Source organism: Clarias gariepinus, chromosome 25, assembly GCF_024256425.1.
Source record: "Clarias gariepinus isolate MV-2021 ecotype Netherlands chromosome 25, CGAR_prim_01v2, whole genome shotgun sequence".
In the NCBI taxonomy this organism is placed as follows: Eukaryota; Metazoa; Chordata; class Actinopteri; order Siluriformes; family Clariidae; genus Clarias; species Clarias gariepinus.
In genome coordinates, this window is record NC_071124.1 from 15,789,360 (window position 1) to 15,803,441 (window position 14,082).

Below are 14,082 nucleotides of genomic sequence, written 5' to 3' on the forward strand. Positions count from 1 at the left end.
TTACAGGGTCTAGATATAAAAAAAGGGAGGGAGAAAGAGAGTATACAGTGAGTTGCTAAAAAAAATCAAATGTTACAAATGTACAGCTAATAAACTTGAATAATATTAAATTAAAATTAGATTATACAGTGTTTATATAGATGCAAAATTATTTCATTACTGTAATAAATTTCCCATTTAAATTACTGAACAAATTTACTGCAAATATCAATATATCACAGTTTCAGCATTTGTTCAAATTCAAACATTTAGGAACAGAGGTAAATAGTAGAAAATGTTTATTAAATTTCACTTTTTAGCTTAATTAACATATTTACATTTCAACGCCTAACCATTTACAAACATGGAACCAATATTGTGGTTTGTGTTTTGTGACATGAATAATGACCCAGAGTCCTCAAGGGTTATGGAAAAAATTTGCATCAAAATGTGAAATCATGTCACTCTTTGCACCCCATAGCATGTAGCAAAATGTAAAGAGCAGTTTATGCTTTAAAGGTATACACTGCATTACTGTTGAGTTCAATCAAGTCACAACTTCCAAAAAAGAATGATGAATTTCATCTACTTTTCCCACAATGCGCATTCTCCAAGTGCTACAATGGCGATAATGCTACATCGTTCATGAAAATGCCATGAAATAGTAACAGTTATGGGCCTGTGGAATGAAGGTGGGAGGGAGAACAGTTCCAGTCCATGTGCTACAAATATTCCTTTCAGCTTGACTTTAGCTTATAAGATTTGCACAGAAATAAAAAATATTTGGCTGTATGACTGAAAGGTTATTTTCGTTCTAGAAAAAAAAATTAGACATGACATGACGTGACACTGAATAAAAGACATACAAATGCTCAAAGAAAATAAGGCCACATTTAGCTTTTAAGAAACATAGGTGACATATTTTCATTAACACTGTAGGCTACCGTATGAACTTTGGGCCCTGTTTTTATGTCAACACTAACTTTGGACAGAAAGAGAATTTTAATTATTATTGGATATTGGGATTCATAACTAGACTTAATATGCACCTGGAAAGCTGGTCCTCTGTAGGTTATCGAGGCTGCTGACTGGATTTTGTTAAACAACCAATCAACTAAATGTGAACATAATACTGACATATTTCTACAGAGTTCCAGGTATGGACCGAAGTTCTTACACATTTAACTACAGCAGTATGATACATATTCCAAGCACAAGCTGAAATCCACATCGTTATCAAAGTATACAATGACAACTCTTTATCATTCACAAATTTCTGAGCAAGAACAAGGCATACTGCAGGTGTTTTAACAGAGATATTCTTAGCTCAGCTAAATTTACCCTATTGTTTTTTTTATGTACTAGAAAATTATATATCTTCTTCCTGCACTATACAGCAATATGATACTGTGAACTGGATCCAAGAACAAAGAAATAAAATATGGTAAATACAAAATATTTCAGAAAATATTTAAAATATACTTTATTTTTTTACATTATCTGGCCTGTTTAACAATTTCAATGATAAGAAAAATAAATATTCAGTGAAATGCAGTTATTTTTAAATACATGGATGGCACATGGAAAGCAATGACAGGGGAGCAAGCGAATATTCATGCACGCACACATGCACACACGCAATCTGAAACGTTTCTTGTTGAGCGACAGTTAGACAAATGACATTTTTTACACATCCTGGCTCAAACATATTTTACAGTCACTGAGCTTTATGTTGGACGACATTGCGCTAGCTATCAAACACATATATCCTGTCATACCGTACACTCTATCTTTCCTCTTTAAAACCCTGCTTTCTTTTTAAACACTATTATCAAAATGGGTGTGTGTCATCATGATATATTATGTTTTTCATTGCATCTTCTCAAATCATTTCCTAACAACTTGTTTCCTACTTGAATTCCTAAAATCTGTACATGTTTATATGCTGAATCACAAATAATTGTTAGCATTTATTGCTTCCTGCTGTACCTGGTGGCAAAGAGACACCACAAAAAAACTTAATTATGTTCATATCTGGACCCTGTTTTTAAAAATTTACATTGCCTGAAAAAAGGTATCCCAAACCTGGGTTAATCAATGGCATTTGACATATCATATTACAAATATTGATAGTGATTTTGATATTGGACATATGAAACGTCATGTTTGTGTCTCTTTTGTGTAGGTGTATCATTAATGAATTTTTTTTTCAAAAAGGCTACTCCATACCTTTTATCCTCTTTCATTTAAGCAAAATATGTTTTTTCCCTAACTTTCCATTCACAAGGTGCAATGTTGGTTCATCAAATACTAAAATGTTGATTCTATCCACACTTCTATTTCATCTAAAATACATCTATGGTTTCAGTCAATACAATATGTACTGTAGAGCGTTCTATGTTTAGGGACATTATGTTACAGAGTGCTGAAAATAGAGATAGAGATTATGGATCAAAAGAAAATGTTTTAGACGTCTTAGATCGCTGTTGACTGTTAAAGTAAAACAGTTCTTGAGCCACTACTCTTCAACTTGCTACAGCTGCCCATCTCAGATGGAGCTTAGTTTTTGAATAGCTCAGGTAATGGTTGTACAACAAATGCAAACAAATGTATCCTCCACAATACTTGGATTAAAAATAAAAATGAAGATAACATGTAGGAATACAGACAATAATGGTGTCTGGACATATGAATTATACTGGACTACAAGTAGACCACAGGATCTGACAATTGACACTGACAAGTTCCACAAGGTCGTCAGAAGAGAAGCACTGGGTGGAGAGGAGGAGAAGGAACAGACGCTGCTACGATTTCCCCCCTCTTAATTTAAAAAGGGGTTTAATAGTGGGCAAGGAAATCATGATTTATCCATAGGGTTTTTTTTTATATGGAATCAATATTAGGTAAAGGTATAGACTGTGGGGATAAGGAGTTGCTCAAAGGGATACTTCAACCAAACATTGTGAATGCGGCTTATAATGAATGAAAGCTAATTCAGCAACAATTATTTGGCTGTCCTATGCATGTACAAAGTTTGGCCCATAGTAAAATGGGAATCTATAGCTATTGGTTGATATATATTACAAAAACCTCTTTGAATTGTGTTATACTTCCAATACATTACATTTTCTCTTAATAAAATTTGGAAGGTTGGGCCATAGCAGTTCAAAGACTCCCATGAGAAATTGAGTAAGGTAGGATTGGGAACAGGAGCGGTAGGGTCATGCCTCCTTCTGGCAGTGGAGCAGCAACATTAAGAAACCCAGCAGGCATGGTGAAGTTGATACACAATGCTCTTGTCGGAGAAGGCCATTTTTATCTGTGTATGTGTGTGTGCATTTATATTTGAATGCATGTTAAAATTCATGATGATGAACTGAGGTGCATGTGAAACTGTTTACATGTTATGTCTGCATATGCATTATGAAATAATGTAGTGCATAAATGCATGTCAACGTATGTGTTCATATATATATATATGTGTGTGTGTTTGTGTATATGTGTGTGTGTGTGTCTTGAGTGTTCTTGTGCGAGTATAATGTGAAAATGAAGGCATTTAGCAGACAGCCAGGTCACAGTGTTGGAAGCTGGCTCTTAGTGGCAATGGATGTCCCTTCACCCCCTGATTTATGAATTCATGGTTCAACTATGACTTCTCCACCTGGCTGGGCTCCTCTGACTCTGAAACACAAGAAGATGGCTGTTAGAACTATTTTAAGGGAAAGTCTTTGAAATCCTAAAGTCAAAGTGTCCTGGCTCCAAATCAATTAATGAACATTTATTGATCCAAACTCTTTTTCAAATGGACACTCATTTAAAAAAGAGTTTGGATCAATAAATCAATAAAAAAAACATTTTCTCTATGGCATTCGCACATGGTTTGTGCTATACACAAAGCACAAAACACATACACAAACTAATGATCATCCATAAATACTGTAATGGTACAGTACTACATATGAATAATAAGTTAAAAACTCAAAAAGTAGTAACTTGAAACCAACCTGAGAGCTTGTAAATTCTGCAAGTTATACAAGATTTTAGAGAATCACAATAGAAAGCGTGCTGCTCCCTCTAGTGGTTAACCTGCACCATCTCATGGCGAGCATTGAAGTTATTTTTTCAAGCATTCACTTTTTTAGCCAGAAACTAAAACATAGATCCCCATACTTACTCATCAAAAATATCTAAGCTATAATGAAACAGTTTCAGTATGCACAACTAAAATACACTGTGTGATAGGTGTAGGACAGTGATTGTAAAAAAAAAAAAAAGTTTTTTTAGGTATCAAGTAGTAATTATTAAAACCTGAAACTAAACTAATTATTAAAACCTAACAACTATTTTACTTATAGTATTGTGCAATGTGCAAATGTCTTGGGCACATACAAAAATATGGCATAAACCAAAGATGCTTTAGAAAACATTTCTGCATAAAAGAAACTTCTATAAAGGGCAATAAAGAGTAATAAAATAAACAGTCAATATTTGGAATGAAAACTTGTTGCTTAAAATCAGGAGTTTTAGACACAGATTTCTACAATTTTAAAAGAAAACAGCTGTTAGGTTTTACTGACCATGCTGGAGAATATAAGTTCTTCTAGTAACTTTGTCACACTCGCTCCTTTTTAGTTTTATGCAAATCCCAGGAGCGTACATTGGGTACAGCCATGCATTTATCTGTGCACTCCTGTAATATTATTTATTTATTAATTTTTAAGGTATATATAAAAAAATACTAAATGATTTTGTACATAATTATGCAGACATGATAAACATACAGGGTACATAACAGAAATGTTACAGCATATAATATAGTGCATAAGACTTTTGAACAGTACTATATATATTTGCTATTTGTATACTTAAACATTGACTTATAAAGTAGATAAATAAACATTTTACATTATTTGTTCAAACATAAAATGTCTAGGTAACTGGCTTTCATCAAGCCCCTACTTATTTGTCATCATTACAAAAAAAAAGTATTAAATTATATATATATAATAAATACTCAGCAAAAAAAAGAAACGTCCCTTTTTACGGGAAAGGCTCCCTAAGACAGCGCTTCCTGCACAGGATCGGTACATCCGAATAACACACCTTCGTGACAGGTACAGGACGGCCACAACAACTGCCCGAGTCACACCAGGAACACACAATCCCTCCATCAGTGCTCAGACTGTCTGCAATAGGCAGTCCATGAGGAGGAGATGCACTGCAGTACTTCAAGCAGCTGGTGGCCACACAAGATACTGACTGGTACTTTTAATTTTGAGCCTCCCTTCATTCAGGGACACATTGTGAAACATTTTTAGTTTATGTCTTATGGCGTTGACTCTTTTAGTGTTTATACAAATATTTACACATTAAGTTTACTGAAAGTAAAAACAGTTGAAAGTCAGAGGACGTTTCTTTTTTTGCTGAGTATATATATAAACACATAATAAATTAAAGGGAATATTTAGAACTGCTCTAAATCAATTCAGAATTATTCTGACCGATCACCTTTTTTCTCATAATACATTTCTATAAATTCATGTCTACTCTTATGTCTCATATCCGTTGGCATTAACAGTCAGATCTTAACCTTCTAAAAGCTAGTTTCTGCTACATGCAAGAAAATACTGCATGGGCATAAGGCAGGACACACTCTGGATTGGGGTGCCAACCCATTCCACACACACTCACATACATGTAATTTGGAAAATGCCAATTAGCCTACAAAGCATGTCTTTGTTCTGTCTTAGAAAATCCATAAAGCACAGGAAGAACATGCACAGTCTGGAGGCAAATTCGAGGAGATCAGCTTAAAAAAAATAATAATAATAGTCCAATACATCCAGCACAAACAACCATGCCACAGTCACTGAGATCACTAGATCTACATGATTTCTGCAATGCACTGCTGCTACATGACAGCTGGACATATAATTACATGAATCAGACAGTTTGCATATACTGTACACAAATATATTATACTGTAATATTATAAAATAACTTTAAATTGATCAAAACTACACTCTGAACATTTAGTTAATGTTGTAAACGAATATTTAAATATTTAAGAAGGGTTATTTTTACTGGAGTATCCTCCGGCATAAACAGGGTTATTTTCATAAAACAACAAGATGGCCTCCCAAGCTGACCTGAGCTAATTTGGATATGGCCAGGGGCTGAGGAGGTAGCCTGGACTGCCAAGCTCCTGCCAAAGGCTGATAAGGTGGCCTCCACTGGCAAGCTCCTGCCAGAGACAGCCAAAGCAACCTCCACTGCCAAGCCCCTGCCAGAGGCCCACAAAGCGGCCTCCACAGCCAAACTCTTACTAGACACCGACAAGGAGGTTTCACATCACATCTCACATCAAAAACTGATGGAATGCCCCCAGGAAAGGTTAGTGGTCAACAGGGCAACCTCCTAAGTGAAATCCAGGTTAGAGGAGACAAAGCCTCACAGACTAAAGGCAGGGCCTTGTCTGCATCCTCCCTCAACTCTTGACCTTTGCAGGGATGTATGCCCTCATTCCCCACTGACATCTTCACCCACCTTGCGCAGCTAAAGGTTATAAGCAAATTATTGAAATGTGTAGCCACTTTTCCAAAGTTTGGAACAAGACCCAGCTGAGGATGGAACCACTAAAGCACACCTCTGGTCTCTTTGTGTGGGTTCCCTCAGAGTACTCTAGGTTCCTACCAGTCAAAAGACATGCAGATTAGGCTAACTGCCATTTCCCAACTGACCATAGTGTATTAGCATGTACATGCTTTTGCCCTGTGATGGACTGGCACCCTGTCCAGCGTATACCTTCAGTAGTACAACCCTGTATAGGACCCTGAGAGTGGGTTATAGTCCTTGGTTTTGTGTTTAATATATTTTGATATAATACGTCTGATTATGTGTTTTTTTTCAGTGCTTGATAATGACACATTATTTATTGCTTCATGCACCATCTAAACACATACATTTTTTTGACCAAACAGCTATAAAGACTCACACAAATCTAAGTATAACAGAATAACGAAGTACCTGCTGAAATTGGATGGTCATCTTGTGTCTCACAAGGCTCATTGCCGTCTGAGCAGGGCTCATTGACTTCTCTCTCCTCATTCTCTGCTGTGTTTGGAAGTTCCTGGGATGAAGGGAGAGACTGTCTATCATCCCTCTCCAGTTCTTCAGCACTAGAAACAAAGACCACCCCATAGAGTCCATCCCATGAGTCTGTGCTACGAAGGCTAAGGCGTCTCATGCGGGAGACAGTGTCCACCTCTCTCATACGGGCAAGTCTCTCTTCAGATCCATGTCCAGGTGGGGCTATAAAACAATCATGCAAGGCCTCAATTCGCTGAGAAAGCACTCTACCCCTTTTTACTGAGCCCTGCATCTCCTTGACCACTGGACTTCCTTCAGCACCTTGAATCTGTTCATCTACCAAATTAAGTTGGTCTTCCACTAAGTCTTTATTAGACAAGTTACTGCTTTGGTCTTCATTCTGATCCTTCCCTTGCTTAGGGCTCCAATTTTTTACCCCTCCAACTCTTCCTTTATCCCTTACGTTTTGGGAATCAGTCTCTAAATCCCAATCTGAATCATCTGAGCCCTGCCTATCAATCCCACATCCACGCCAACCACCTAGACCACGCTTTTCCCCACTGGATTGTTGTCTATCACTTTCTAAACCCCACCTATCTTCACCTAAGTCCTGCCTCTCAGCATCTAGGGATCTCCTTTCTCTTGCCCAGCCCCCTCCAAGGTTCCACATAGCTCCTTCCCAGCCACTTCTCTCCAAATCCAACTCTAAAGATAATCTACGATTTGTATGAGCTAACACAGACAGGGGAAGATGATCTGGTGGAAACTCTGGCAGAAGACCTGGGTCTACACCTGAATGAGTCCACATTGCAGCCTTGTTTGGCCTTAAGATCACACTTGGTTCCTTGTTGGGATCATGTATTATCTCATTCTCTTCCTCTTCTAATTCTGTGCATTTATCCATGGAGTCTTCCTGTTGGAAATCTTTTGTTTCTATTGCTGACTCCTCCTCTTTATTCTGTTTAATATCACCATCAGTTCTTATTAATAGAGTGAAATGACTTTCAGGTTCTTGAACTTTTTCAGTCTCTTGCACTTCTACTTGGGTATCAATTTGTTCACAGGTTTCAGTGTTGTTTTCTTCCAGTCCCATGTTTGTTTGATCTTCAATCCTAATGGCAGCATTGTCTTTCATGTCATTCATATTGTCAATAATTTCAACTAAAACCTCAACTGACCCAGGATTGGACCCTTCCCCTGTAATAAGTGTGGCAATATGCTTCTCGGCTAGTGACAGCTGCATCTGCCAGTCAGCTGGTACTTCTGGGTTCACCTCTAAACCTGCTTTGTCTCCTATTGACTTGCCACTTGTAGTACCACCCAGCACATTTCTGTTAGCAAGGAGTTTGTTACTCTGGTTTGGTACTCTTCTAAAGCCAGGGGTTCTTTCTTCGCTCAATAAAGACTTTGGCTCCTGTCTTAAATTATTTTCATTATCTAATGCTAATGAGCAGCATGGTTGCTCCAAGTCTACTTCAGATCCACTAGGCATGGCCACATGCTGCTGATTATCAATGCTCATAGCACTACCTGGTTTGGATTTTACAGAAGCCCCTCGACTGATCACCCCAGATTCACGGGCCATTTGGAGTGTTTGACAAATGTGCTCATAGTCTGGGGGGCTTGTTAGGGTGGAGGCATCCTGCATGGGCTGCCTGTCTCCCCATGGGGCCTCAGCTGACATGGATGAAGTAGAGGAGGTGTGTGCAGTCAAACTCTCATCTTTGACTATGGTTTCTTTAGTAGCTGAAACATCTAGCTTCACTGATCTGCAGGCTTTGCGCTGAGTTATCTGGGCCATAACTGTTTTATAATCTCTGAAACCTGTTTCTGGGGGAGGAGCTGCTGGACAAATCTCCTCCCTCAGCTGTTTGCTGAAGCTAACACTCTTCCCTGTTGATGGTCGGGAAAAGGCACTCTTAACTTCTCTGTATTCTGGGTCACTTCCTGGTACTAGGCTGGACCTAAGTGTAGTTGCAGGCATTCCCAGTGGATCAGCAGACAGTCTTGCTTTTATACGGTCAGGAATTTGCATGGAGGAACAGCTGGAGAGGTTATTACTGGCAGTGGTAAGCTCCAGGATATCTTTGTAGGCCTCATTAAGATCTTCAATGCACTGGTCCACACTAGGACGCTTACCTGCTTGCTCCTGCAATTCCTTATTAATGGATTCTAACTCCTCAATTGCATCCCATGACCTTCGGCACACTGGTTTTAAGAGGAACTGTCCGAAAGTATCTGGGTTAGGGCCAGAAACTGACTTTGAATCTTCAGCCTGATCCAAGGGGGGGGATTTCAGGGGAGGCTGTGTTGGAGGAGGTGGTGGTGGTTGGGATGGTGGTTGGTTTGGGGGTGGTGGTGGTGGATGTGGAGGAGGATGCAATGGGGGTCTGTGTGATCCTGTGCTCTTGAAGGTGCCTGTTCTCGAAAAGGCACTGTTGCTGGATGGTTTTAGACTTTTCTGACCTTTCATAGTATACCCAAATGGAGTACTGGGTTCTGAAGCCCCAGGGGCTGCTGCAGCTGCTGAAGTTCCTGTAGGTCCTGGATTTCCTGTAGCCCCTGAAGGCCCTGGATTTCCTGCAGCCCCTGTGCCTCCTGTAGGTCCAGAAGTACCTGGAACTCCTGACCCACTTTCAGCAGGGACTTCTGCTTCTGGAACAGCAGGCAGTGTTTGTGCTTCCATCTTATCAGGACCTGGATGTTGAGCACTCTTTGCAAGTTCAGGACTAGTTTGAGTTTCCTGGTCACGATACTGGTCCCCTGGCCAAGCACCAGAGTATCGTCTCAGCTCATCATGGGGGTTTGGCTTAATTATTTTAGTGCGAGAGTTTCTCCTGCGATGAGCTCTTCTGGTGATTATGCTACTGGAAGCACTGCCAAGTGTAAGTGCCTGTAATTCCAAATCAGTGGAGGTGGTGGATGTGCTTTTGAGGCTTTGGTTTGGCAAAGAACCAAGGGTGTTGCTGTTTTCACTTGAGGAGCTTGGAGGTGGAGGGGGAGGAATACGAGGGGACTCAGGTTCTTTTTCTTCATTGTTGTTTTGATCTCTTGACTTTCCACTAGATTGTGAAAGAGGGACTGACACAAGGCAAAAAATTGTTTCACTTAATTTCTTTTTTACACTCTTTTTCTCAGGCTCATCTGTCTTTACTATGGACACGCTTTCTGAGGAACCCTTTTCCATTGATTTGTCTGCCTTTGTCTGTTTGTCGGTGACTTTCTCAGCTTTTACCTGTTCTACACTTATGTCTGCTTTTGTCTGTTTCTCTGCCTTAATGAGCTTGTCTGTCAATTTATCTGATTTACTTTGTTTTTCTGATATCTTGTCTCCCTTAAGCTTTTCTGGAATTTTGTCTGCTTTGACTTGCTTGTCAGGAACTCTCTCTAATTTACTTGGCTTGTCTAGAATTCTCTCAATTTTTATTGGTTTGTCTGGAATCCTCTCTACCAGTTTATCAAGTATACTTTGTTTTTCACAGTATCTATCTGTTTTACCCAGGTCTGTATTTTTGTCTATTTTTGTTTGTTCTGGCATTTTATCTGTTCTAATTTGTTTGTCTGGAAAGCGGTCTGGCCTAACTTCCGCAACTTTGCCTTGATCTACAACTGGCTTGACTTGGTCTATGATTTTGTCGACTTTGGCCTGCTCCGCAGGTCTGTCCACTTTAACCTGTTCTGCCTTCTCTACCTTGACTTGACCTTGGTCTGTAATTTTATCTACCTTAACCTGCTGATCTGCACTCCGTTCGACTTTTATAACTGGTTGTAATGGTCTTGTCTGAAATGTTGTGGCATACTTGGAAAAGCTCTGGTCTGGTGCTACACTTTCAATGCCTTTGTTTAACCCTCTGTTCCATCGGTTAGCATTCTCCTGTTCACTGAGAGCTGGTTTGTGAGTGTCCGTGCTCGGCCCCTGTGGAGAGAGGAAGGCACTATCATGTGTGGATTGTCCTAAAGCTGCAGTGCAGGGAAGCTCTTTGTTGACATGTCGGATCTTGTCTGCATCTGTGAGTGAGTTTCCACTGGGCCCCCCTGAGATATGCCTAACACGTTGGTCTTCAAACTGGACGTATTGAACAGGTCGACTTGGTACAACTGGCCCTGGATGCACTGGCCGTCTGGGAACAACTGCCATACTCCTGTCCTCCTGACGTTCTGACCATGACATTCCTGCTGTCCTTGAAAACCACTCACCCATCTCAGCACTTACTGGTTCTCGTTTCCATCGGACAAGGGCTGAGTCAGCACGGTAAATCTGTCCACTCCTGGGAGGCAGAAATCTCCTGTAAGAAGGGGGTGGGATGTAACCAGGGGGCTCCATACCAGTCAGTTCCTGATAAAACAAATCTGCCCTATATGCCTCAGGTCTCAGTAATTCTGCACTCTGTGAGTAACACATAGACCTGTCTCGAAGTAGTTCTGAGCTATAACAAAGTGATCTGTCCCTTAAAAGGTCAGCACTGTGAGAGTGGCTTAAAAAGCGATCTCTTAACAGGTCTGCACTTTGTGAATGACTAACAAATCGTAGTGGTTCGGCACTTTGGGAATGGCTCACCATTCGATCTCTCAGTGGCTCTGCACTCTGTGAAAAGCACATGGACCGATCCCGTAATGGCTCTGCACTCTGAGAATAGCATCCGGACCTGTCTCTTAATGGATCAAAGCTCTGAGGATAGCAAAGTGACCGATCTCTGGGTTTTGAAACTGGCTCAGAGGAAAGAGTTTCCCAACTGCCCCTATTCTGCTGGTGTGTTTCATAAGATGGGGGCTTTATGGGACGGCTGAAACGTGGCTTTGGCACAAGTGCAGTGGGACCTTGACTCTGACCACTCCACCGTTCTCCCAGTGGCCATTCATTATGATATCGACTATATGGGACAGAGTTGTTTCTTTGTGAAGGGGCCTGGCTTGAGGCACCTGCTTGGGGATGTTCTGCATACTGTGGATCTTCTGGAGACAGAACTCGGGGCAGTGACTGAGATTTCATCCTGACTGTAGGAGGCACACTGCCCTCTACGGGCCGCAAACGGTGCTGCTGTTCCTGAGACCAGCGTTCAGCTTCTCCATCAGATAACTGCCGGCCTAGACCTACTGCAGGACGCCACTCCTCCGTGCCCAGGCTTTGGCACTTCCTCTCTCCAGTCACTCGTAGTGTCTCTGGGCCTGAGTCTATGGGCTCTCGCATCCACTGCACTTCTTCCCATCTTGCCAATGGCCTTTCTGTCCTTAGCTCCTCAGGAGCCAGCACTGGGCCTCTCCAAGGCCCCCCAGACACACGCAATTCTCTAGGGTCTGCAAAGTCCAAAAGGGCACTAAAGTCTTGCCCTCTCCTTCTCCAGAAGGCAATATCTCGCTCATCTGCGTGTTCAGAGAACGTCAAGCTGGGGGCATCATAGAACCTTAGAACAAAAATAATGCACATTTTGACAGAATATATGACTAGGTAATGAACTGTTCTACATGCTAGCATATATGAGAGCTTAAAAGATTTAAAAGACTACACAGTATTTACACCAATTGGCCATCCCCAGTCATAGTCATAAGTTAGGCTGTTACACTGCCATTCAAAAGTACAAAAAATTTTTTTTAATACTGAATTGCAGTTTTTATTATAAAATTGTTTCTGATGCATGGGTACAGGATTCTTGAAAATCTTACTTATGTGACAGTGTATATAAGTATATCAGTATTACTATACATGAGCCACTCACCCACTGTCAGTAGCAAGTGAGTCTCCAAGAGGCTGCAGATCACCAAGGAAACCAACAGGAACTTCCAGCCTCCTTTGCATTCGTTCAGGTCCCTCGTTGATATTGTTGTTGTTTTCAGGATACGCTTTTACAGACGGAGTCGGTCGGTAGGCCCCGGCCCCTGTTTCTGTACGGCTCTCTCCTCCAGCTTCTGCCGTTCCAAACCCATTCAAGGCCCCACCACCACCAGAGGGTCGGTTCTCCACGTTGTCACGCCGACAGTCGGTGTTCCGATTGTCGTAAGGTGCAGAGGATGAGGCAGGGCCACTCCTGGGCAGTTTGTATCCATGAGAGATAAGCAAGTCTTCCACACTGTACATGGTATCTGCTTGCGTCTTTTTGTATGGAGGTGAACCTGAATCAGGTGTGTGCCTGTAAGTGTGCGTGTGTGTGTGTGCGCGTGTGTGCGTGTGTGTGTGTGTGTGTGGCCTAGGAGCAATGCTGGTGAAAGCAGGAACACAGCTGCTCAGCAGAGGCCATCACTAAAAAGAGAAAGGAGGTGGGGTAGAAAGAAAGAGAATCTTAACAAATTTCTCAAATAAACAAATATATTTATATCCAAGGTTAATTATAGAACAAAACTTGAAAACAAAAGATTTATTATCTATTTAGTAGAACAGGTTAGAAGGTTATACACACCACCATGCCAGGAAAGATTGTTGATGTTCACATTAAACATAACATAACAGACAGATAACATAACAGAATTTTTACAAAATCCTAAAAACATGAAATTAATCCAGTTTCCAGCAGATCAATGGGCAGAAATATACTTTTGTGTGAGACCAGAGCAGAAGTGCCAGACTTCAATTCAATTCAATTTTATTTTATTTGTATAGCGCTTTTAGCAATTTTCATTGCCGCAAAGCAGCTTTACACAATCAAAAGAATTATTTAAGTTTGTATGAAATGTGAATTTGTATGAATCAAAATGGTCAGTTTGTCCCTGGTGAGCAAGCCGAGGGCGACAGTGGCAAGGAAAAACTCCCTGAGATGGTAATAGGAAGAAACCTTGAGAGGAACCAGACTCAACAAGGAACCCATCCTCATTTGGGTGAAACAGAAAGCAGTAAATGATCTGCATTTATACAGTGTTAGGTGGCAGGCAGTTCAGCTAAAATAGCTGATATTAATTGACTTCACATCCATGGTGAGCAGAAAAGCATCTCATAATGCACAACAAGACACTGAATTGGATGGATGGGCTACAACAGCAGAAGACCACATCTGGCAGGCCATTGTGTGCGAAAATGCTGGGAAA

The 14,082-nt window shown here is 40.7% G+C and overlaps 1 protein-coding gene across 1 annotated transcript; it reads right to left on the bottom strand.

Moving 5' to 3' along the window:
- Positions 1 to 305: 305 nt before the first annotated feature.
- Positions 306 to 13,174, bottom strand: LOC128513455 (uncharacterized). The gene is made up of 3 exons (XM_053487204.1): positions 12,783 to 13,174; positions 7,006 to 12,470; positions 306 to 3,660 (listed from the first exon to the last, which is right to left on the bottom strand). The coding sequence occupies exons 1-3, from the start codon at positions 13,139 to 13,141 to the stop codon at positions 3,626 to 3,628; spliced, it is 5,859 nt and encodes a 1,952-aa protein (XP_053343179.1). The 5' UTR covers positions 13,142 to 13,174; the 3' UTR covers positions 306 to 3,625.
- Between the last annotated feature and the right edge of the window lie 908 nt (positions 13,175 to 14,082).